General features: G+C 45.3%; 1 protein-coding gene across 1 annotated transcript in view; it reads right to left on the bottom strand.

The window, feature by feature from the left end:
• Window positions 1–281: 281 nt before the first annotated feature.
• Window positions 282–26,763, bottom strand: part of LOC144819696 (uncharacterized) — a 287,938-nt gene continuing 261,456 nt past the window's right edge. The window contains exons 10-11 of the mRNA XM_078677488.1: window positions 13,962–14,110; window positions 282–656 (exon numbers count right to left, since the gene is read on the bottom strand). Coding sequence (XP_078533614.1) covers window positions 628–656; window positions 13,962–14,110 — 178 coding nt within the window. The 3' untranslated portion in view covers window positions 282–627. The remainder of the gene's footprint in view (window positions 657–13,961; window positions 14,111–26,763) is intronic.

Genomic DNA, 26,763 nt, shown 5'->3' with positions numbered 1-26,763 from the left:
ATTTTCAGTGGTCTTACGTTGTAGGAAATAACAATAATGTACGTGTGTGGGGGTAAAAAGATTTACGTCAGATTCTTTTCTTTTTTCATACACCCTTTAATAAAATGTTAACTGAATTAAGGGATGTTACAGGAACAAAAATCAATACCCACATAGGCTGTATGATAAAAATATAACATTTGAAACAGTATTCGCCATACTGAACAAAAAAGTATAAAAACGCACTGTATATACCATAAAAGTAAATGTTATGCACAGTAAACAACAGATCTGATAGATTTGGCAGCCAGAGAGAATACAAAAGATTAAGTTGTCATTGGCATGTTTACATTCTGTCTACACAGGCAGCGTCGTTGTTCCACGAGACTTTTATAAAGCACAAACAAAGATAGAGGCCCATTGCTAATATTGGTATACGACTTCTATGACTAACTGGTATTTAAGCGGCTGAAGTCTCATCCAGTGTTGTCCATTCCATTCTCACTCGTGTGCATTGGAAAACCTGCCCGAGCACCATCCTCCGACCTTTAAAGCATGATTGGCAACACTGACATTTGAGCCACAGACTCAAGAGGAATTTTAGAAGATCTTAATATAAACAGAATCAACCTTCAATATGTATTTTCTTTAAAACAGTAGACTTTCACGGATGTCTTCTGCAAAGCAAGCAAAAGAAAGCACTTTGTTAGTATGTTAGATGATTGGTTGTCTCTGTTTCCAATATGCATTTTATTGTAAACATTCAGGTATTACAGCATCTGGGGCCTATCATGAAGAGCTGGGCTGGCTCGGCGCTCACCCGAGCATTTTTTTTTAAATATCTGAGCTTACCCAAAACCTTTTCACTAACATTATATCTATAATATTATGCTTAAAGGGGATTTCAGCTAGATCTCTTCATCCATTGTACTGTTGTTGTTCTGTCATTCACATTTTGGTTTCGCCCTCTAAAGCATCAAGTACAGCGCAACGCGTCAATCTACATTAGTCACTGGCTGACTTCACTTTGAGTGACTGCCTTTTGCTCTTTCTCAAGGAGCTCATCCACTATCAAGACACCTCTCTTCAGTGCCAGAGATAAAAACTTGGCGCTATTATCATTTTATGCTGCTTCCTGGTGCTTTGTGGATGGGTGGGTGGTGGGGCTGCTCTCCTGTTGAAGCAGTGCAAGGGAGGAGTGGTTTGCCCACTCCAAAGTGCGCAATGCCTGTTTGGTCGCCCTCTCGGGCCGCCCAAACTAGTCATGTGCACTTTCCCCATTGTCCATGCAGGCTGAATTACAGCCTGCATGGAGAACGTGTCCAGGCCCCCATTCCCTGGTTGAGTGTCGAACCAGGACGCTCAAAACCAATCACAACACTGCATTGCAGCATTATGATTGGTCAGGTGAGCCCGGGTGCTTATCACTCACAACACTGTCAGTGGGGCTGGCTTCCTGTTTCTCAATGTGCATGAGAGCAGGAGCAGAGAAGCGAGACCCGTCGGCGGCAAGGAAAGTATCTTTTTTATTTTCACTATGCGCAAAGCCGCTCCTACGACCCCCCCTCCCCCATGAGGCATGCCGGCGGCCCATAGAAATAGGCCTTCCTATTGCTCGACAGAGGGACTCATTACTTGGGCAGAAGGGGTTTTGTTATTCCACTTTCATTGATTGATTCATCATAATAAAAAAATAAATGGCATTAGTTGTTTACAGCTGAGTATCACTTCATTTATGCCTGCCAGGAATCGGATGGTACGAAAAGTACCTTCCATACTTAATTGATTTTACTGTTACATAATTGTGTATCATGATTGCGTACAATTACACATTAGTAAATCACACATAAGGTGTGGGCTGATAAAGTTTGTGAAGGACCACAAACAGGTAAGTTTGTTGACATTAGCAAACTCCTCTCCAATCATTTCCTACCCTCGAAATGGTCCGAGATTGCCTGCACAAAAAGGTGTGGTAACACCCTCCCTTTCCAGGATGGAAATGGAACTTAACACCCTCAATCTTGGTGAGAAGGGAAAACAAATATTGTGTATTTTGCATTGATCTGCATACGTATTCTGCATACAAGCTCCACATTGGGAAACCAGCCAATGCAACAAGACATTGCCAAATGTAAGGTAAGCCAAGAAAGAGACCACCGAGGCAGCTTTTTAGTCATATTTCTGACAATAGTTATACCTTTACGAAACCCTACATCCACGCCTAGGAATATGTCCATGGGTGCAGTGCTTAGTTTGTAAAATAAAATATAAGTGCCAGGGCCCTTGTCAGGAGTCCACTGCAGCTTGCATCACCGATTGCCCCTGCCAGCGCTGTCAATGACAGTACCAACAAAACTGCAAACCATTCTATCAGTGTGGCAATTCAGATTATTTCAGGACACCTAAAGCCTTGAGAATGGCTTGTGCCTCAGGTATTATTCATTTTTCATGTATATTGAATTAATAAACAACTGTATATGTGCTCATCTCAAAATTTGTCAAACAGCGCCACCATGCAACAGGATGTCTTGCCGAGTACCGGAAACCACCTGCTTAAATTAACCACTGCATAGTTGTAAATGAATGCAGCATTCGGAATCGGGCCCTTTTTGTTTGTAAAATAAAAAATTTGAAAACTGTACTTCCGTCCCCCTGTAAAAAGCTGAGCAATTATCAGTGTTTTAGAACATCAACAATATTTATCTATTGGTGTGCATTTAATGGCGCTTTAGTTAATATGGCAATTGTTACCGCCAAAACATATCAGCTCTGCATGCCAGACGCTAATGAATAGTTCTTTTGCAGTGAGGCAGACAGGGAACACACAATGCCTTCACGCTGTGCAGCTCAATAATATGAAATTCCTTAAACCAGTTGATTCAGAAACCTTATTATTTTGGAAATGTGTCTTTTCAAAGCAGCCTTTGACGTGAAGTTTGCTAATTTCTTTAATTCCGTTTCTTGTTATGTCTGGTAGTGGTTTTACTTGTTTTTTTATTTCACCCTAGGACTATAAACAGAGGCAGAAAGGCTGACGCAAAAATGCCAAACTTAATAGGAGAGACACTTAAGGCAGTATTCCGAGTTTAGCCGTCCTCCAGCAGTGGCGGCACCGCACAGTCTGCTAAGGACCACCAAAGCTGTGGTGCGTCCACCAGCGTGATTGCGATTGTAATCCCGGTCGGCCAGGCACTACAGGGGTGGTCTGACGGTGGCCGTCTGTTAGGCTTATAGGAGACCCTAACATGCAGACCTCCGCCATGAGAGCATGGACTGCATGGTGTGGCATGCATGCTTCACTGTGCAGGAACTGGGGGTGCAATACCAGGGTGGCACAACATGTGCTCTCCTGTACGAACCCCCAGGAGCAGCAGGGGAACCTAACTTGTTAGGGCCCCCTTAGTTGCCTCTCCGCCACCCTTTTCATGACTGTCTCACTGCCATAAAAGGGGTAATGGACAACCAACTCATAATTAGCTCAGAGGTGCCACAGCGGTACCGCCAGCATATTGTGGCTCCTGGCTGCTGCACGACTGACATAGTATCCTGGATCTCTGTCAGTCACAGTGGTCGTGCAGCAGTCCAACCGCCACACTCGTAAATACTGCGGGCGGGCCTGCAGTGTGGCAGTGGTCGGACCACCATCGTGAGTACGAAACTCCAATTGGTCGCACACTGCTTGTCCTACCAACGTGTTACCCCAAAGCATTATGGTCCATGAAGTAAGCATCAGCGGGTGCGCCTCTGCCAGGGTCTTGAGCAAAAATCACTGTCGCGTTGGCCATCCCTGGACACGTGTTTCGAGGTTGTTACCTCTCGTCAGCAGGGAATAGGCATGTATGTAGGGTTGCTGCGTAGGCTGCCAAAAAATGTTCTCAGGTCCGGTACCGCTCGTGGCACGCAGGTGCGTAACCCGGGCTCGTCAGCCCCACCAGCTCAAGGGAGCCTGAATATAAAAGAAAGTCCAATTGGTCGCACACTGCTTGTCCTACCAACGTGTTACCCCAAAGCATTATGGTCCATGAAGTAAGCATCAGCGGGTGCGCCTCTGCCAGGGTCTTGAGCAAAAATCACTGTCGCGTTGGCCATCCCTGGACACGTGTTTCGAGGTTGTTACCTCTCGTCAGCAGGGAATAGGCATGTATGTAGGGTTGCTGCGTAGGCTGCCAAAAAATGTTCTCAGGTCCGGTTCCGCTCGTGGCACGCAGGTGCGTAACCCGGGCTCGTCAGCCCCACCAGCTCAAGGGAGCCTGAATATAAAAGAAAGTCCAATTGGTCGCACACTGCTTGTCCTACCAACGTGTTACCCCAAAGCATTATGGTCCATTAAGTAAGCATCAGCGGGTGCGCCTCTGCCAGGGTCTTGAGCAAAAATCACTGTCGCGTTGGCCATCCCTGGACATGTGTTTCGAGGTTGTTACCTCTCGTCAGCAGGTAATAGGCATGTATGTAGGGTTGCTGCGTAGGCTGCCAAAAAATGTTCTCAGGTCCGGTACCGCTGGTGGCACGCAGGTGCGTAACCCGGGCTCGTCAGCCCCACCAGCTCAAGGGAGCCTGAATATAAAAGAAAGTCAAATTGGTCGCACACTGCTTGTCCTACCAACGTGTTACCCCAAAGCATTATGGTCCATGAAGTAAGCATCAGCGGGTGCGCCTCTGTCAGGGTCTTGAGCAAAAATCACTGTCGCATTGGCCATCCCTGGGCACGTGTTTCGAGGTTGTTACCTCTCGTCAGCAGGGAATAGGCATGTATGTAGGGTTGCTGCGTAGGCTGCCAAAAAATGTTCTCAGGTCCGGTACCGCTCGTGGCACGCAGGTGCGTAACCCGGGCTCGTCAGCCCCACCAGCTCAAGGGAGCCTGAATATAAAAGAAAGTCCAATTGGTCGCACACTGCTTGTCCTACCAACGTGTTACCCCAAAGCATTATGGTCCATGAAGTAAGCATCAGCGGGTGCCTGCAACTTTGCATTTACACTTCGGAACTTTTGAAAAGCACACCCGCTTTGAGAATACTGCATTTACCATAATGCTCTTGGGGTATACCCGCTGGAATGGTGGAGTAGCGTGCGACCTATGGACCTTTTACTTTATTACGGCTCCCTCGAGCCTTTGAGCTGACGAGCTCAGGTAACGCCCTACGCGCCCGGAGAGGTACCAGACCTGAGAACACTTTGGCAGCCTGCACAGCAACCCCTGAATATCTTCCTACACTCTGTTGATGAAGGACAATAATCCTGAAACACCGGTGTCCAGAGTTGGCCTGCAACTTTGCATTTACACTTCGGAACTTTTGAAAAGCACACCCGCTTTGAGAATACTGCATTTACCATAATGCTCTTGGGGTATACCCGCTGGAATGGTGGAGTAGCGTGCGACCTATGGACCTTTTACTTTATTACGGCTCCCTCGAGCCTTTGAGCCGACGAGCTCAGGTAACGCCCTAGGCGCCCGGAGAGGTACCAGACCTGAGAACACTTTGGCAGCCTGCACAGCAATCCCTGAATATCTTCCTACACTCTGCTGATGAAGGACAATAATCCTGAAACACCGGTGTCCAGAGTTGGCCTGCAACTTTGCATTTACACTTCGGAACTTTTGAAAAGCACACCCGCTTTGAGAATACTGCATTTACCATAATGCTCTTGGGGTATACCCGCTGGAAAGGTGGAGTAGCGTGCGACCTATGGACCTTTTACTTTATTACGGCTCCCTCGAGCCTTTGAGCTGACGAGCTCAGGTAACGCCCTACGCGCCCGGAGAGGTACCAGACCTGAGAACACTTTGGCAGCCTGCACAGCGACCCCTGAATATCTTCCTACACTCTGCTGATGAAGGACAATAATCCTGAAACACCGGTGTCCAGAGTTGGCCTGCAACTTTGCATTTACACTTCGAAACTTTTGAAAAGCACACCCGCTTTGAGAATACTGCATTTACCATAATGCTCTTGGGGTATACCCGCTGGAATGGTGGAGTAGCGTGCGACCTATGGACCTTTCACCATCGTGAGTACGGCGGTCCATCGTAATAACCCTCATATAGTTTTATTAGGTGGATATCCCCACCTGCAAAAACTTGTAATTGGGCAGAATGCCTTCTGATTATACTGCTCCTCCCCACTCATAATAGCCCCCTTTGTTCTAAAGAATAGTAAGGCTGATGTGGACCGGAATTTCTGGCTATCGAGAGACCAATTTTACTGGCTCTGTTTAGCACAAGTGCTTCTTACGCAGACTCAGATATATTTATGGCTAGAATTGAGGTTGCGAGGAGTTGCTCATCTCATCTTTTTCTTTTATCTAGTTCAATGTTTTGTTAATGAAATATGAATACCTCGTTCCCATTTGGGTGAGAAAAATTATGTTTTGGGTACAACTGAGAATGCAGCTCAGGAACTGTACGCCATGAGGTGCAAATCTTGCAGTCAAATATTTCGGTTGTATATGTCAGAATTGGGGTCTAGGACTTGATATTCAGATGTTATCAATAGTGGTCGAAGTCAGTGCTCTAAATGGTTATATAGAAGTGCTGGTACTCACTAGCCATAGTACCTGCTTGCATCTGAGAAGTGCTTGTACTATCACATTAAATTATTTGAAGCAGTGCTGAGAAGTGCAAGTACTCTACCTTTCAAATGTAAGAAGTGCAGCTACTCAGTATCCAATAGTACCTTCCTATTTAAAGCACCGATCGAAGTGCATTAAAAAACAGTAATGGAACTGTGATGCTGCCTGCAATGGGGGGATGGGGGGTGCTGAGTGAGTGTGGGGTGGGGTCAAAAGCCAAAAAACAAAATATTCTGTATGTTTTTATGGTCTTTCCCCTTCTGGTAACTACAAATATAGCTTAAATGAAAAATAAATACAAGCTAAGTTTAAATTACACATCGGTAAATGTAGAGTCCTGAGCAATCAGTATTTAGCATATGCAATTTGCATATTAGAGTATAAGGATCTGAGAAACCTTATTAAGTATGATTGTGAGAAAGTCATCCTTTTGCCCTAATCACCCCCATTATTTTGCTTGATGCCGGTGGTAACTGAATCCGACTGTGCCCTAAGGTCTGCTTATCAGACCCAGGGCCAGTGATCTGATTATAGGATATGCAAATGTAATTATAATTGGTACTGCCAGCCTAGCTGTAAGTCCTTAGTATAAAATAGGGCATGTAGGTTTAGAGACCCAGTAGACTTAGTGCACCTAAGTGTACACTACTGTGGTATCTGCTATCATTTTAAAAGCAGCACCGTCTTTCAGGCTGCCTTTTCCTTATATGTAAATTCGACTTTGGATTGAAAGGCACTTCCAAAATCTCAAACTGCGTTATTTATTTATTTATTTTTGTCCTCATATCATGCAAAGATGAGTTATAGAAAAGACCAGGATCCCAAACCGGAAGCTTTACCGACCGATTCATTCTCACCTCCCCTGGAACTGTGGAAACCTTCTTGGGCTGAGGTGAAGTGTTGTGTTAAATCTCCAAATTCTTTGAATTGGCCACTCGTGGAACCACCACTGCGCTGAATCCAGAATTTGTAATTGCAGTAAGAATAAACATCAGACTCCCTTCTTACCTTTTCTTATTCACCTGGACTCATCTAAGCATCATTCTTCTCCCATTCCTCCCAGAACTTCATCCGCTTTCTTCCTTTTCTACTCAAGCCCAACCTCTTAATCCAAACTGCCTTATTTTTACATATAAGTCAAACCCAAGGTCTTCCCTAGGTAACCCAGGGGTAGGGTGCCTAATAACTATAAGCAAGGAAATTATAAAATAAGTTGTCTAAGCCCTGGTGAGAGAAAAACTGCCCATTCTGTTTTTCCCCATTGTAGTGAATGGCTCCATAGACTAACATTGAGTTACTTTACTTAAGTATAAATATTGACAGGAGCCACCTAAAAATATACTTCAATGCATCTAATCAATAGTTAAGGTAATCCAACAACTCGCTACTGTTAGATTTATAACAACTGTTATAGAACAGAAGTTATTAAACTTTCTTTTCTGTAAGCCAAAGTCCAGTTTTCGGGCTGCCCTCCCTTGATTGGCCAGTCTGTCCCAGGCTGAGCCAGAGCAGCCTGATGAGATGTGAAGTGTCCTGTCAGAGTAGACAATGGATTTCCTGTGTGTGGAGAACTGTAGCTGCAGAAGCCAAATGGCAGGAAGTTGGTGCGCAAACCAAACTGGCCTTCAAAGGGACAATGACAGTTTGGGACCAGCACAGGCTGACCCCCACATCCTGAACCCCCAGCCACATAAGAGCCCCGGTAATTAGACTTGTCAAGGGATTGGAAGGTGTGTGTTAGTGAAATTTAGCCATACTAGTGGGTCAGCTTATTCAGATCTAAGCCCAAAGAAGAAGAATTCTCCATGTTGGTTTTTGAGAGAATGGTGCTTTCTGAAACAAGAATATGCCACATTTTGGAGAAACTGCCATATGGACTTTCCCTTGTTTAAAGAGGATTAAGGAGTAGACTCCCTGCAAGCTAAAGGTTAACCGAGCCCACCTGCATAATTTTCACCAACAGTCCCCATCCGGGAGTGCGTCCAGTGGACATTTAAGGATTTGGCCAGGTGCATCATGGAGTTGTAGTCTTGACATCCCAAGGACTATCTAGGAGATTCCAGACACTTCGATTTGTGTTTTGGACACTTTAAACCCTCAGGAGGTACTTCACAAAGAAGTTCAAAAAGCTTAGAGAGGTTTGGAGCAACTTTGGAAAGAGCTCCATAAGGTGACCAACTCAACCTTCAACCATGACTTGGCCTGGATTTCAGGTTTGTCCCGCTGAAAGCTCCGGAGCTCCAGACTTCCAGGATGTTACCAAACCTTGTGGAGAAGCAACGCAGTGAGGTCGCATAAAAATTGACCTGCTGGAGGGGACCCCTCATGGTCAAGAGAAAAATACCCCAGAAAAGTTTCTGAGTCGGAAGGTAACATTTTGAGGCCTTCCGCTTAGTGTATCCAACCAGGGCCCCATCGCAGGTGGCCTCAAACTTTTACTTTGTCATGGTCAAGCGCAACATGAGATCCCAAAATGACGCTATAGGTTTTTAAGCCTACAAAGTGTTTAGTCTTTAAAAATTCCTATCTCTGTTTCCTTGCTTTGGATTTTTGTCATTTTGTTGTCAATTTGTTGGAGTTGTATTTATATTGTGTATTGCTTATTTAATGTATTAGTGTTTTTAAATGCTTTACACACCTGTCTCCTAAGTTACACCTGCCTTTTCATTGCCATCTACCAAGGGCTCAGCAAGGGAATAATTTATTGAGACCTTGACAGACCCTCCTTTTGTGTTTGTGGCTTTATTACTGGTGGTAAGTCACTAGTTATCACTACTAATAATCCACTTTCCAGCAATGATGATAAAAGTGTTTCCTTTAATGTGGTGAAACACACTATGCAGTGCCAGAGCACACCTTTTTGCTAGCACATATTTTTGCGCTTTGATCCTCAGCTGCTGCATTATACACACTTGAAATTATCTTGGGTAAGCAGCTAATGCAGACGTGTCTATTTGTCTTTCATTAAGCACATGCGGATGCAACTATAGTTAAACTTCATCAAAGTGATAAAGTGGAAAGCAATTAGTGGTTGTAATTTAAGAACATAGGGGCATATTAGCAAGAAGCTTGTTAAAATTGTCGCCGTTTTAGTAGCAGGAAACTGACGCGAAAGCGGCGATAATGAGTTTGCTAATATGCATTGTAGAATTCCAATAGAAGCCCAGGTTAGATGTGCAGGGCATCTAACCTAGGCTTCTATTGGAATTCTGTAGCGCATATTAGCAAGCCCATTATCACTGCTTTAGCAGCAGTTTCCTGCTGCTAAAACGGCGATAATTTTAACGAGCTTCTTGCTAATGTGCCTCATTATTTTATTCAATTGACTAACAAGAGATGGGTGTACTTTCACTACTACATGAATAGCAATAAGTGATTTGGCTTTTAACATAAATGTCTAGCTCAAGCTCTTCCCCAAATTCCCTTGTTGGATGAGATCACACATGTGAGCCCACTCTTCTTCTTTAATGATATGTCAGGGCAGCCCAGGGGAGCCTAGCACAATTAAATACTATTGGATGGTTTCGAGGAGAAATGCAGCCAATTATATTCACACAGGACAACTGGGACTGCCTTAAGCATAACACAGACCCTCATATGTTGTAAATATTTTGACACATCACAGAAATCTTTCTGTAGTGGACCTTCGATTGATTGCCTTGCACTGATTACAGCCAGTTCCTTCAATTCAGAGCTTATACATATAATTTCTGGCTCAGGATCCTCCCATGTCAAAGTAGACAACTCCTTACTCATTAGATTTCCCCTTGCAGGGTCCACATCTCTAATACCCTTTCTTTTCATCTGTGAGACAGGGCTCCACCTGTTATTCTCCTTATAGTGTTTGCATGACTCTGAGGTAGTTGCAGGTGGAGATACTGTTCCAGAGAGAGGTCTTGCTCTCTACGAAAGGTCATTACCATCTTTGATGTTACCGTATATGACTTATGCTATATCGCTGATGAAAAATCAACTGTCAAGGCTTTGGGCACCATCCCGTAGCAGTAAGAAGGATTGCGGAAAATGTTGGTGATGGGTTCGGATTCATTAGGGTTATTCTGCATATACCGAATAGAAAGGGCAGCAGGGGAGAGGTTATTGAAGGCATTTGCAAATACAGCTACACCTGCAGTCTAACTAGTGAGGCCATTGTGGACTGTGAAAGCGGCCTCTTTAAAATTTTGCTAAATTGCAACTGTACTCTATCAGGACCTAACCCCCACCCCCCACCCCGAACTTTCAAAAAATTTAAATATTTCTTGGAAGCTCTTGTCAATTTAGTCGCCATTTTGGCAGTTAAATCCGTTAACTTTAACATTGTGGGGAATTGACCTCCCCTTGGAGTCCAGTCAAGAAGAGGGGATCACAGATTTTCGGGCGGATTACACAGCCTGCCAACTATCACAAAGTGTCACTAATCCAACACATTCCACTGGTCACCTGTTAGACCCGGTTTTCTCCAATTAACCCACCCTAAAAGTTCTTCTCCCCTCCCCGTGGCTTGCACCAACCAATTCCTTGTGTTTATAACAATCCAGGGTTCAATCCCTCCGTCGCGTGTCCACTCCAAGCCTGTGCTGAAACATCCCTGGCACAAGTTAGATGCTAATCTTTTTTGTAATACTCTACTAACTCAGATGCCTCAACTGTCTGCTGACATTGAAGCAGCTGATAGCCTCTTCCAGAATTGGCTCACGCTTTCCCTTGACAAATGCATCCCTACCAAATACACGCATAGTTGTAGAAAAAAGTCCAGGCCCGGATTTAAAGAATCTTTAACTCTGATGAAAATAATTGCAAAGTTTTACAACAAGCTTGGAGACGTCAATATGACCCTACCCATCAAAATACAATACAGTCTAGCTATTAAAGCTTATCATAAACCTTTACGTAAATCGCGAGCCGATTACGTCACAGAAATAAATCGGAAATAGCAGCAATCCAGCTACAAGTATTTTCTCTCTGTTGAATGACATTAGAAACACCCCCCAGAATGCACATCAGCCATAACATCTAACTCTCAATGTGAAGCTTTAGCCGCTTTCTTTGTTAAAAAAGTTGAAAACATCTTCAAATCTTTCCCCCTCTTCACTAACATTCTAGGTCTCACAAATCTGTCTAACTGCTCTGATACCATGCTAACAACCTTCCCGGCCCTAACCTGTGAAGTTTTAAGCACCTTATGCAACAAAATCAAATCTGGATTGCCAGCTGATCCACTTAAACCTGAACAGCTCCTGAATTTCTTACCTCAGCTCCTTCCTACTATCTGCGAGTTGATAAAGCTGTCTTCGGTATTGGCTGAAGTACGTGTTTCTTTGAAACATGCAAAGGTTATCCCTTTACCAAAAAAACACATCTTGGATGCATCTAAACCTGAAAATGTCCACTCTATTTCTCTGCTCCCTTTCGAGGCCAAAATCACTGAGTCCTACGTGAACTCTGTTTTGATCAGGGGCGTGGCCAAGTCGTCGACCGACATGGCCGCACGGCACTGAAGCTCCGGCCGCCGATGCCCACCAACAACGTTTAACTCTATGTTGAGTCTGCCGTCTGCCGCAACAAATGTCACCCGGCGCCCTGTGAACCTGCGGGGCCTGATGTCTGGCGCTGGAGCGGGTGTGTGCGCTGCAAGGCAGATCGCTTTTCTTTGCCCCTCAGGAGTGAGGGTGGGCGGCCTGCTTTGCGCTGGAAACCTGATCGGCAGCATTGTCAACTGAGCCCGACGCCTCTGATACTCCTCGAGCCCTGAGGCCTTAACAGTACAAGGGCGGCCCGGCTCGGCCCTCTGCATCAGCTTCAGAGGCCAATGAGGGTGTATCGCCGGACACCAGTGCGCACCCTGTGAGTGTGGTTGGAGGCTCGGGGGATTGGGCCTACCCCAGAGGTCTCACTGCACCATACTTCCACCCGTCGTGCTGAGACCCTAGCTTGGGGGCCCCACGGCTACCTACGCCCTATTTTCCCTCTGAGGATCCAATCACTGCACTTCACAGGGACCACAACTCACAATATACCGTTGCACTGAATGCTACGCATTGGCAGGCGCCACATCCACATCAACTGCAGGGGCCCCTACCGGAGGAGGCAATGGGGCTTGGGGACCCTAAATAACGAAAACTGGCCTTTGATAAACCGGCCGACTCTGGCCGTGGCAGCACCTTGGGAGCGACGGACCGCCAATTGACAGGGAGGGGATGTCGGCCATCTTGGCAGAGCTCCGCGCGGGGATCCGCGACCTTGATGACTGACTGGACACCCTGACCTCCAGGCTGGACAGAATGGGGGAGCGCATCAACAGCCACCACACCCGGCGACTATCAGACCAGGCAGACCAAAACATGGACATGGCGTGTAGATTGGAGCGCTCAGAGCACCTTTTGAAATCTGTCGTCATAAAAAATGAACATTTGGAGGCTCGGTCCCGGAGAAATAACGTGCATATAGCGGGACTTGCGGAGACCACCAAGATGGGCCGGCCGGAAACCTTTCTGGAGGGACTGCTAAAAGACCTTTTTGGTGCCGAGCACTTCTCCGCCACTTTCGTTGTGGAGAGGGCTCATCGGTCCCTGGGCCCGCGCCCGCCGCCAGGACGCCCACCACGACCAATTGTGGCGCAACTCCTGAATTACAGGAACAGAGATACCATCCTCCGCCTGGTGAGAGAAGCCTCCCCAGTGACCTATCAGGGCTCGATCCTCTCCTTTTACCTGGACCATACTCTGGTTGTCCAGGAGGCCAGACGCAAGTTCATGGAGGCATAGAGGTTATAGATCACTTGCTGTTTACTCCAATTTTCAGTGTGGCTTTTTATTGTTCCCAATTTGTTCATTCATGTATCACTGATTACTATAATTATTATTCACTTTCTAATCATAGACCATATGTTGATCACTCATCTTTTTCATTCTCTAGGTTGCGGTTATTCATCTTGGGTAGTTTTTTCAATTCAGCAACTTGTCTGGAAATCTCACGAATAACTGCCATAAAAATAAAGAGCAGTTCTCTTAGATTCTGTTCAGGGGGCCATGGGCCAGGCAGGAGCTATTGGGTCTCTAAGGTCATTTGACAATAAATTTTATTTGTAATGCCTGTTATCTCTTAAGTGGATAAGTCCCAGGGTTCACCAACAGCAGCAGTGAGATCTCCCTGCAGATATAACAAGGAACTCATACGGGGGCCTATTGTGTTATAAAGCACTGTATCAAAATCAAGTAATTATTATTGTAGTCTGAGATAACTACTAAAAGATCCAAACAAATCAAAGCTTCCTGGCAACAATCCTTTGAAAAAACAATGGAAATCTGAAGAGCTGCCTTTCCAAGTCACATTGTTCATTATTTTACCTAAAATGAGGCCACATATAAAGGATATTCATTAATAAAGAATTCCAATTATGCATGTTTGTACATTACCGTCTTTAATTCCAAAGCAATAGCACCATTCCTTCAACGAAACAAATTTGTCATTGTCTGTATTGCATTCCTTGAAGAATTCGGTTATGCAGTGCTCCATGGGAACCAAAGGAGCACGCAGAGGAGCTAGCTCTGAATGCGACAAGCGCCTGCAAAGAGAACAAACACAGCAAAAAATTACAGTGCCTATAAATTAGAACATTGAATATTGATCAGAAACTTCAGTGTAAAGACAGAGGGCCAAGTTTGGCACTCGGTTTAATTGGAATATAGCCTTGACCTGGTGACCTTCCACCACAGAAAATAGGAAATCTAGACCATGAATGGAGAGTTCAGTCAATGGCAAGGATCTCATACCAATGGGAATTAACACAAAAAATGTGACTTCAGGAATAAATTCAATTTACTGGACTTGATGCAGAAACATTTGATGCCTATCTCATGATGCATGATATGCGATTTGCTGGAAATACTGTGTTGCATTGCATATCTCCAAGGACATCAAGGGCGTTGAGGCAAGTGGAATAAGCTGATGTGGTGAATCCAGAAGTAGTTAGAAGTTATGTTACTATATGTGTAATTAAAAACACACAACTCACTCAATTGGGTATTCTGCTGCTGATGAGAAGGGGGTTGCTTCCTGCGTGGTCTGTGTCAGAATAAGAAGAACCATGTTTTCAGTTTCCTCCTGAATTCTAAGACTGAGCTGATGGCCCTACTATGAAGGAGGATAATTTTCGAGACTTTAGGAGCCAGGTACAAGGAGGTGCAGTCACTGGCTCTGGCTCTTCAGATGCGGGGGACACCAGAGAGCAGAAGGTTTGCTTAACAGAGGTGTCTGTTGAGGGTTTGAAACTGATGCATTGTTCAGGTTGGTAACGCCTAAAGTGTATAGTACTTTGTATGTGAGTGTGAGTACTTTGAACTGCACATGTTCGTGAATGGGGAGCCAGTTCAGGTCTCTGAGATGGAGGGAGATGTGGATGCATAGAGGGAGGTTGAGTGTGAGTCTAAATTCTGGATTCTGGATTATCTGGAGCTACTTGGTGACTTGGGTGGAGATTCCGATGTAATGTGTATTTCCATAGTCTAGCTTGCTGGTGATTAGTGCTTGAGTGATTGTTAGGCAGGTGTGAAGAAGAGCCACCTGAGGATTGTCATTATGATCTTGATTGTGTGGAAGCAGGAGGTGGTGACCAAGATGGCTTGGCTGGCCATTGATAGTTTGTTGTCAACCACAATTTTCATGACTTGGCTAAAAGGTGTTGACGTGGGACCAAGTTCTGATGGCCACCAGGCTAAGGACCATAGAGTCAAGTCTTTTCCAAAGAGTATTACCTCCATCTTGTATGAGTTGAGCTTGAGGCAGTTTAAGTTTATCTAGAGGGCAACTTCTGACATGTACTTGATGAACTTTACTTGCATGTTGGTGGTGTTCTTTGAGAGGAAGAGAACGATTTGTGTGTCATCGGTACATCGGATGAGCTTGATTCCAATGGTTTGAATGATGTTGGCAAATGGGGCCATATAGAAATTGAAGAGCGTGAGGCTGAGTGATGATCACTCGGGGATTTCGCAGACCAGCTTAGTGGTTTCAGAATTGTATGAAGGTAGGCTGACTTTCTCTAGGCGTCCTGTGAGGAAGGAGCTGATTTATTACGGACTGTTCCCCGAATTCCTGAATGCTGGAGTTATTGGATAAGGATCGAAGTGGGAGATGGTATTGAAAGCCATGGAGAGGTCAAGGAGGATGACCGAGGTGGTGCTTTGGTCCATGATCATCCAGATGTTGTCAGTTGCGGCAATGAGGTCAGTTTTCTGAACTGTGATTTGATCTGAAGCCTGATTAGGTTGGGTCCTAAAGGTGGTTGTTGTCCAGGTAGTTGCTAATCTCTTATTGATAAGATCTGCTGGTGTGATTTTCTTCAGTAGTGGCCAGATGGCTGTGTTATTCAAGGGTCTGGGAAGGTAGCTGTGGTTAGGGAGTCATTGAAGATCAAGGTGAATGTGGTGCAGATGAGCTCAAGTTCTCTTGTGAAGTGAAGTGAGGGCAAGGGTCCGATGAGACTCAGAGTGGATGCATTTCATGATAGTGGTGGTTTCAGTGTGGGTGACAGTAGGCCAACAGGTCAAGGTGATTCTTAGTAAGCTATTTTCATGTCCAAGGTTTGCTGCCTTGGTGGAAGTGTTTGTTGAAAGCAACGTTGTCATAGATTGTGCTTAATGTATGGTAGAAGAAAAGTGTGAGCTGGGAGCAGAACTCCCGAGAGGCGATGATGGGCATAGAGATGACAGTGGATGTGGTGAGTTCCTTTACAATGGAGAAGACTTCCTTTGCTCTGTTGATGCTGGTATCTATCCATCTTGTTAGTGCTGAACTCTCAGGGGCTTCTTTACAAGGTCCGGATCAGAAGATACTCTCAAGGAATTTTTACTATGGATAAACCTTGGAGACAATAATTTAAAATTCACAGCTGTATATAACAACAGAAAAGTGGACTTCTTAGATATTAGCATAAAGAATGAAAACAATCAACTTGCAGTAGAACTTTTTAAAAAGGAAATAGACAAAAACACTGTTTTACATTATAAAAGCTATCATCCGAACAGCCAGAAGGATAGCATACCCTTTGGGGAATTTCTCCGTCTGAGGAGGAATTGTACCTCGTTGGAAGATTTTTACAAACATGCTGAAATGACAAAACAGAAGTTTAAAGAGAGGGGCTATCCCAAAAAACTAATAAATCATTCTCTCAAGAGGGCCCGATACTACAATAGAGAAAGTCTACTTGAGAAGAGGGAGAGAGCCCCAATGGGGGAAAAAATTGTCATGGTAAGCCAGGCTTGGCAAACCAAATGAAAAATGTGATCAACCGCAATTGGAAGATCTTGAATGATGGATCCGATACTGTCCTGCCTAGACCATTATATGCATATAGAAAAAACAAAAACCTATGATCAACCCTAGTACACACCTACAGGGATGATGTAGTTGAAACACAAAAAACCCTAACAGAAGAAAAAGCAGTTGGAAACCACAAATGTGGGACGTGTAGTGTATGTGATCTTTGTCTGACCACAAAAGAAATCTGCTTAAATTCTGTCAAACATAGCCTGAACAGCCTGACAAACTGTAGGAGCAAAGATTTGGTATATTTAATTATTTGCCCCTGCGGCCTAGGATATATAGGTGAGACAGGCAGGGAAGTAAGGGTGAGAATAGGTGAACATAAATCAGCAGTCAGACTAGGGAAGGAGAATGCCCCGTTAGTGAACCACTGGAAAGAAAAAAGTCATAAAGAATCAGATATAAGATGGGTGGTGGTTGAAAAAATTAAAGAACAGACAAGGATGGGAAACACCACAAAGAGAAGGAAACAGCAAGAACAGTGGTTCATGATTAAGTTCAACACCATAAAGTGTGGACTGAACACCAGGGAGGACTGGGATACTTTACTGTAAAAATAATAGATGGTCTAGGCTATTGTATAAGGATAAAATCTATACTAGTCGACATAATAAACTTCCCTCAGCGGTTTAGACTAAGGAACGATCTATATGATAGTTGAGAGATCCCAACGTATAGTGGGTAAAACATTGGGCGGGTAACATTCCCTATGAGAAGATCGTTTTGTTTGTAATTTGACACAACCTGATATAGGTATATGTAAACGGGAAACAATAGTGCTGCAAAAATGAAATTAATACATAACCCGCTGCACTAGGTAATCCAGTTACCTCCCATTTATGTGATATATATCAATCTGCCCAAACGGGAAAGTTACAGTCTGTGGAAGCTACACGCCCGTTTGGCGGCTGAAAACAACTTAAAGCGAGTGACAATCGTCTAAAACTGCCAAATTTCCTGCACAAAATATACACCATTTATGATAGATGGAAACCGAAGGAGAGTTATTCGCATTTGGAAAGTTTAGAGTAAAATAATATATCTAGCTAAATGCATGAAATAGAGTCAATGACCATCTTAAGATGGCGGCCACGTTTTACTCGAAAACGGACGCAATACGCATGCGCTTTAAGTATACCGGAAAGCGCGAGTAGTGTCTCCTAAACACCCACAGCTGTAATCCATCCAGCATCAGGAAATAGTATATAATGTCCGAGTTGAGGCAAGGAAGAAACAGAACGAGACGAACCCACGGTGAAGCAAGAGGCGTAATACTCGGAGGTAAGCCCGTAATATGGAGTTTTATCCCCCGGGAAAGGAGACTTAGGTAGTTTAGAAATGAGGTGGTAACCGGAAAACCGTGGGAGTGGTGGCCGTAAAACTCATAAACAGAGGTCTACCACTGGGAAGGAAGTTATATAGTGATTGTACCTAAATAAAGCTAAACATCAGCTAATGGCCACTAATGCCTACAAAGAAAAACGGGGTTAACGAGCAATAACGATATCCGGTATATATAATGACCGATAGTACAAATATCGATCTGCCCACTCGTGCAAAAAATATGTGATTTAAAATTGGGGGTAAACATAATGAGGAAATACTCGGTAATATAGGGCAATGTATTGAAACCTAAAAGAATAGATCTTAGTTATTCGTTTCAAAGAAATCGTTACAAAATAGTGTATGTTATTCCTCTTACCTAGAACACATCCAGTTCAAAGAAATCCTTGCTGACTATCGAACAACGTATACCCAAGGTGTCACCGTGGTGACTGCAACGGACACAGGGACCACGGGTAAGGAGATGTTTAGCCAGACTCAGTAATAACAAAACGAAATAAATAGCGAGAAACCATTTTAAAACCCACTATTTTTGTCTTGAATTTAGAATCCGGTGTCAAATCACACATGATTACAACGAAGCGTTGAGGGAATCAGTGAGACCCTATGATAAAATCTTGTTTCTAAATAATACGATTTAAATAAGCTATAAAAGGTAAGACGCATATCCTTCGTAAATTTAAGTTCAATGCAAACTACAGCATTTATGGATCTCTCCTCAGCCTTTGACCTGGTCAACAGGTCAAGGCTGTGGGGAGTCCTTTTGGAAATGGGCATGGATAGGTCATTGGTGGGATTTTTAGCGGATCTTCACCAAGGACTAGAGGCCTCTGTTAGAGTCACTCAAGAAGGAAGATGCACTGGACTTTTTAAATCCGAGAGAGGGGTGAGGCAAGGGTGCATCCTTGCCCCCCTCCTTTTTACTTTATATATAAATGCACTTGAGCCCGCGCTTTCCACCCTGGGGGCCGACGTCCCGCGTGCAGGAGAGATTAACATCCCGGTCCTTCTGTACGCGGATGACACAGTCTTATTGGCCCGCACGGGTGTGGCCCTTAACAAGCTATTGGCTTCCTTTGGGGATTTTATGACTTCGTTAGACCTGAAAATTAATACACAAAAATCCCACGTCATGATCACGGGACTCAGGGGCAGAAAGAGGAAACCCATAACCTTTAGTTGTACAGGAAAGGAAGTACAACGGGTTTCTTCTTTTACCTACTTGGGCGTGATTTTCGATGACAAAGGAACCTGGGGCGCGCAACACAAATCCAAATCGAATGCTGTTACCAGATCCGCTGGAGCCCTTTTGAACTTTGCAAAAAGATTGGGGTCACGCCCAATGGAAGCTATTCTGAATGTATATAACGCCAAATGCTTAGCAATTGCTACTTATGGAGCCTCAATATGGGGTTACACAAATCCAGTTAACATCCAGAGGGCGGAGAATAGATTTTTTAGATCTCTACTCTCCGTCCCCCAGTCTACACCCACTTTTACCATTCACACAGAGTTGGGTACTGGGTTTGTTTCAGACCACATAAAATCTGCCCCTGTGATCTCCTGGCTAAAAACTTGGCTAAATGAGGAAATCTCTTTAAATCATCAAATCCTCAGAGATTGCTTGGCCATGGATGGAGCTCTAAAGATCCCATGGTTAAATTATGTAAAAACCCTGCTATCTCATGTGGGTCGAATAGATCTTTTCAACTCCCCTGATAGCATCCAAAAGGAAGACGTCTTGATGATAAAAACATCATTGATAAACTCCTTTATGGCTGAGCGGGAGAAAGTAGAGCTTTAAAAAACAACCGTTAGAAGAAACTATGCCCTCATTACTGTTCCCGGCCTAGAACCCTACCTGGTATTTGTTAATAAACCATTTCATCGTTTTCTTTTAACCAGATTTCGTTTAAATTTGATACACTTTTTGTTAGGCACTTACTCTAGATGGGATACACCTGACAATGCAAGTCCTTGTGACTGTGATCACTTTTCACCTCAGGACACTTTACACTTTATTATGTTCTGTGATCATTATGCACAAATCAGGAGAAAATATCTTTTACCCATTTTGCGAGAGGCTGTCTTTTCACAGGTCAGACCAGCACTCCTATTTTTGCAACTTTTGCATAATGTACGAACAACTTTCATGTTGCAAATTTTTTAGTAGCAGGAGTCCGTATAAACAAAAGGCGTTTCAAATGGAGACAAGGACAAATTCAAAACGAAACATTTTAATATATTTTATTAAACTGTGTTTTTTAAAAACTTTTTTAAACTTGTTTATGTAAATTGACCTTTTGCTCAGGCTAATTTAACATGACGTATTATTTGTGTATATATACTATTTATGAATCAATGAAATATGAAATTTGATGGCCTGATGTATGATATATTATGTAGATATTTGTATTGTTGTATTTTATTGTCTATTTCATGTACAGTATCTTGTGTCTTTTTGTGATTTTTTTAAAATCGAATAAAAGTGATTGACTGACTGACTGACAAGTTCAATGCAAACTACAGTCAAGGATATTAAAGTATATCTTCTGCCCCTTCCAGTGCCTAAAGGGATACAACGTTTTCATTTGGGGAGATAATCGATTGATGAGCCCCCATTGGGATATAATAGGACACATCCCATGATTAAGGATCCTGAAAAAACGAATCATAGTACAGAGGTCAGTAGGGGTCTCCTCCATATTGATCATAAACATGTTAAGAAGTTTAAAATCATAGGGCAATATTGTTAAACTGTTATCGAGCATAGTGAGAGTATGTATACATCAATGACCTACACGTGGAGACAACAGACATTAGATATGTAGTAGTATGAAACTGTCATCTGCTGTCACTCATAGAGAGAATATGTAAATTACATTTCGCAGATAGATTTTCCTATATGCCAATCACTCGAATGCCAATAATCATAATACAATGGTATTAGGTCACTATTGAACAGTGTAAGAATATATGTCTATGTACCCTTATCGAACCGAAATATGCTCAATGTACAAGGAAAGCTGTTGTCAAATGTATATCGACTAGATTGAAAACAGACGATGAAAAAGCAGAGATTTAATAAAATGGACTCCTAGTTAGACTGATTCATAAAAAAGAAAAAGTATTAGGAAGATGTGCCACTCTAAGAACCATGAAAATGATTAGGAAATACAAAATAATGTACTTATTGATATATATTTTTTTAATATTTAGAAGGATTCCACCAAATGTGGTGACGATGACCCCTATCATTTATGTCTTGAGGAAGGTGTAACTACATCAAAGGCTAAAACACCAAAACGCGTCGACGCACTTTGTATATAGAATCCAAGCAAAGCCGAGTGGTTTCCATAAATTCGCCAATCTCGGACATTGGAATACTCACACTTATGATAATAAGGCCATTGGATCTGATCATCTGGGACTAATATCGATTGTTCCATTGAAAAGAGGGGTTTCAGTTTTGTCTGTTTTTTTAATCAAGTAATGTGTTTTTTTTTTTGAAAACTTTTTATTGAATTTAAAGAACAAGAAAACAGAGAAACAAAAGAAAACAAGGCAGTACGGTACAAACGTGTCACCACGTGGCTGGTGGGGGGGTACAAATGTAAAGCAGACATCATTGCATTCGAAAAATACTGTGGGGGGGGGGAAGAGAAGGAGACCAGAAGCAAACAATACATCTATATTCCTGCGGAGGAAACATCAGGTTGGGAGGAAGACAGGTCGGTATCAAATTCTGAAATGGGGGGGTACATATATCTCCACGGTATGCGTTCCACTGAGTCCAAATTTTCCCCCATTTGCCAGGCCTGCCTCGGGAGACATACACAGTCTTTTCTCGAAACATGGACCAGTCCATGTTCTGTTGCCATACCAGAATCGTCGGAGGCCTCTGAGCGCCCCATAGCTGGGCAATGTCACGCTTGGCTATCATGTTACCCAATGTCACCCATCGAAGCTGCGCCTGGGTACAATCATTCGGTTCCCAGACATTCAACACGCATCTCCGCGCTTCAGGCATCAACCGCACACCCGTGACCTCACTCATAACATCATGCACGCGAGCCAATAGCGCAGTACAGCAGGACATTCCCAAATGATATGTAGAAATGTGGCCACCATACCGCAACCACGTCTGCACAATCCATCCGTCGAGAATCCCATGCGCACCAGACGCGGACCAGTCACATACACCCTATGAAGAATTTTGAGCTGGACAAATCGAAGGCGCGCCGGAATAACCACCTCCTTCGGAGAAGAGAGCGCAGCCTGCCAGTCCTCGTCATCGAGCTCCAGACCATCACTAGTCCACAACTCTCGAAGTCTATCCAGTAGATCAATCCTGGTATTGATTAACTTTTTATAAATGAGCGAGATCGTGCTATCAGGGACATGCCCATCCAGTATCCGATCTTCAAGCGGGGACGCTTCCGGAATGTCCGAGCCCAGGGGAAAAACAGACAGGACCGCGTGTCGGACCTGCGCATATCTAAAGGATTCCTTATCATTCAGCCCATATTCAACTTTCATTTCTTCAAACGACTTGACCCTACCCTTGATCCACACATCATCAACCCTGCTGATCCCAATCATGTCCCACCGATCGAACCCCTTCGACTGCCAGAGGGAGCCAAGTTTATCTGAAGCATAAAGCAGCGTGGCACGGGTCGGCTTGTCAGCCCATCCTGTAGCAGCTGTGGCCCGATACCACACCTGCACGGCTGTTTTAGTGGGGCCCGTAAGCGACCCGACGGTCGACTTCACGTATAGAGCCCTGTTGTAGTCACCATCGGGCAGCAACCATTTTTCCATCGCAAAGGCCGGGTTTGGCGAATGAGCGTAGGTGCCATGGTTGATGGCCCCCAGCTGAGAGGCCCAATAATAGCGACGGATGTCAGGGAGAGCGATGCCGCCATCGTACCACGGGAGCGTGAGCTTCGAAAGGGCAATACGAGAACGGCCCCCCCATAGCAATTGCCGCTGGAGGCTTTCAATCTCCCGAAAATAGCCGGCCGGTATAACATCAAGCGTGTTTTGAAGCGCATAGAGAAATCGGGGGAGCGACATCATCTTAAACAACGCCGCTCGTCCCAGAGGAGAGAGAGGAAGCCTACTCCACGTTCCAACATCTGCACGGAGGCGTCGGAGAGAGGGCAGCAGATTGCGTTCATATCGAAGCACAGGGTCCAGGGTAATAAAGATTCCCAAATACTTAAAACCCTCCAGTACCACCGAGATGGGACATCCACGTGGCAGAAGGGGAGCATCACCGGAAAGAACATAAATGCAGGATTTTGACCAGTTGATAACTAGACCGGAATTTTTATGAAAAGAAGTCAAAACGTCAAAAAGGACGATCAACGACTTACGAGGTGACGTAAGGTACAAAAGTATATTGTCTGCATACAGAGATATACGATCTTCAAATTCCGGGGACCATCTAATGCCTTTCAAGGACGGTTCCCATCTCAACCAAGCCACCAGTGGCTCCAGAGCAAGGGCAAACAAGAGCGGGGATAGAGGACAACCCTGGCGTGTCTCCCTACCAAGAGCAAAGGAGGTCGAGGCACGCCCATTCACCACTACCTGGGCTAAAGGGTCAGCATAGAGCAATTGCACCCAGCGGATAAAGGCGGGTCCAAAACCGAATTTAATGAGGACCGCCCAAATATAAGGCCACTCGAGCGTATCAAACGCCATGGTGGCGTCTAAAGACGCCAAGATGGCCGGCTCCCGCAGAGTCCCCGCTCACGCGAGGACTCCATGCAGTCGCCGAAGGTTAAGTGCCGTGTTTCGGTGTGGTATAAATCCGGACTGGTCCGGGTGAACAAGATCGCCTATAACAGATACCAGACGATTAGCGAGGACTTTGGCCAGGATCTTAGGTTCAGCATTTATCAGGGAAATAGGTCTGAAGGATTCACAACGGTCACGTGGCTTACCCTCCTTATGGATAACTACTATGGAGGCCAATCTCTGGTCAGGAGGAAGAGACCCCTCCTCCAGTGATTCCAAGAACATCGATCGGAGATACGGCGCCAGTACATCCGGACAGAGCTTATAAAGCTCAATGGGGAGTCCATTAGGGCCTGAGGCCTTCCCCGAGCGAATGGAGCGGATAGCGATCGCAATTTCATCCGCCGTGGGCGGAGCTTCCAACAGATCCCTCTCTGGATCAGACAGGCATGGGAGCGAGATATCACGTAGAAGCAAGTGGGAGTCGGTCAGACACAGGGGAGTACACTACCTGAAAATAATCAGCAAAGCGCGTAACGATTCCAGCAGGGTCAGTGATATCTACACCATTCACATCAAACACAACAGGAACTACCCGACTCGAGCATTCTCTCCTATCCAACCAAGCCAGCAATTTCCCAGCCTTATCTCCCACATCATACAGCCGCCCCTGCCGTTCACGACCCATCTCTTTCGCTGCATCAGTCACCAGCGCTCTATATTCAAGCTGTTTCAGGTCCAGAAGGTGCAGCCTCTCAGGGGAGACCCCAGAGTCCAACTCCCCCTCAAGAGCAGAAATTTCAGTCTCAAGACGGACAACCTCCTCCCGCCTACATCTCTTAACATTGCCAATCGATGAGAGGGCCTGGCCTCGAATTACAGTCTTGTACGCTTCCCATAGAGAAACAGAAGAGGTCACTGAACCCACATTTTCAGCAAAGTAGCGATTGATCGCTGCAAGGAGTTCCGTCCTGATCTTAGGATCGCGGAGGTACCATGGGTTGATCGGGGCGATACGACCCTCCGAACTCAGGTGCGCGTTCACAACCAACCACAATGGGGAATGATCCGAGATACCCCTGGCTAGATGTTTTACCTCCCCTATAAGGGAAGCCTGAGAGGAGGGCATCAGCACATAATCAAGTCTCGAAAGGCTGCCGTGGGCCCCAGAGTGGAAGGTATATTGCTGTTGCCCAGGATGATGTAAGCGCCAGCAATCGGCTAACCCCAGTGCCTCCAGGAAGTCCCCCAGCCAGGATTGAGACTGTGCGATAACACGGGGAGGGTAACGATCAAACATCCCAGACACTACCGAGTTGAAATCTCCCCCTACTACGAGCAGACCTTCGGGGACTCCCAGAACCACTCTTCCCAGATCGGCATAGGTCGTAGTTTGGAGGCCTGGCGGTATATAGACCGAAAACAAAGTGATCACCCTCCCCTCCCAGCGCCCCACAATGGCGGCGTATCGCCCTCTATCATCAAGTATAATGTCGTCAACGGCAAGAGGGAGGGAGGTCCGAACCAGAACACCCACCCCCCTGGAGCCAGAAGTGAAACCTGAGTGTGCAATGAGACGATAGCCACGCCTATTCATTGCATGGCACGTATTGCCAAGCAGATGCGTCTCCTGAAGCAAAACCACATCTGGTGATAGGCGTCGCAGCAGCTGCAAAACCACCCCCCCGCTTAATTCTATCACCCAACCCATTGACGTTCCAAACAGTATACGTAGTCCCCTATCCCCCATCCCACAGACCACCCCAAGGTCCACCCCACTCCAAACGCGACACGTAGACACAGAAGATCATCAGTACAATGCCTTGAAGAAAACAATGAAACATAAACCTCAACCCCTCAACCCCCCAAAACATCATCATACCCCCCACCCCACACCCCTGCGTAAGACTCAAAAGCCACCCCAACTTGCAGTGTGCCTGTCGCCCTAGTATACAACTAATCTACGAAAAGAACCCCAGAGGAGGAAGATTCACCCGACCCCCACCCACACCCCGTTCAGACAACACAGTAGCAAACAATAGTAGCATAGCAACAAACCACTGCCGAAAGTCAACACGTTGGTCCGGGAGCCGATTTCGCTCCTCATTCCTGCTCCACCGGGCCGCCCTCCGCACCACCGGAGTGATCAGGACGGTCAAATTGTTCTCGAGGGGGCAGTGAGTCCAGCCAGTCGCTGGCCGCTCCAGGATGATCAAAGAAAAATGTTCTATCATTGTAGACCACACGCAGTCGAGCCGGGAAAAGCATGGCCTATTTCATGTCTCTGTCGCGCAGTCTCCTCTTCACCCCCTGGAATCCAAGGCGCTGCTTCTGGACCTGCTGGGTGAAGTCCGGGTAGAAGTTAACCGCGGCGTTCTCATAAGCCGTAGGGCCCGACGTGCGGGAAGCCTGTAGGATCACATCTCTGTCACGAAAGTTAAAGATCCGCGCGATGATGGGGCGCGGAGAAGCTCCAAGCTTAGGCGGGCCACCCGGGATTCGGTGGGCCCGTTCCACTGCAAAAAACTTGCTAAGGCCCTTGGGCGCTAAGTGATTCAGGACAAGGTCCTCCACCAGTAGGTCCACCGATGACGATTCCGTCGTCTCCGGGACTCCGACCAGTCGGACGTTGTTCCGTCGAGCGCGGCCTTCAAAATCGTCCAGGCGTCGAGAGAGGTAGTCACGGGCGGACCTCAGGTTACCAACCTCAGTTTGTAATTCGGAGACATCGGTAATAAGACTAGATGTCTTCAGATCAAGGGATTTGACCTTCTCGTTAGTCTTCGCAAGGTCCGCCCTGATCAG

Source organism: Lissotriton helveticus, chromosome 2_1, assembly GCF_964261635.1.
Source record: "Lissotriton helveticus chromosome 2_1, aLisHel1.1, whole genome shotgun sequence".
NCBI classification, from domain to species: domain Eukaryota; kingdom Metazoa; phylum Chordata; class Amphibia; order Caudata; family Salamandridae; genus Lissotriton; species Lissotriton helveticus.
The sequence above is the reverse complement of the archived record's forward strand: the minus strand, read 5'-3'. Positions and strand labels throughout refer to the sequence as shown.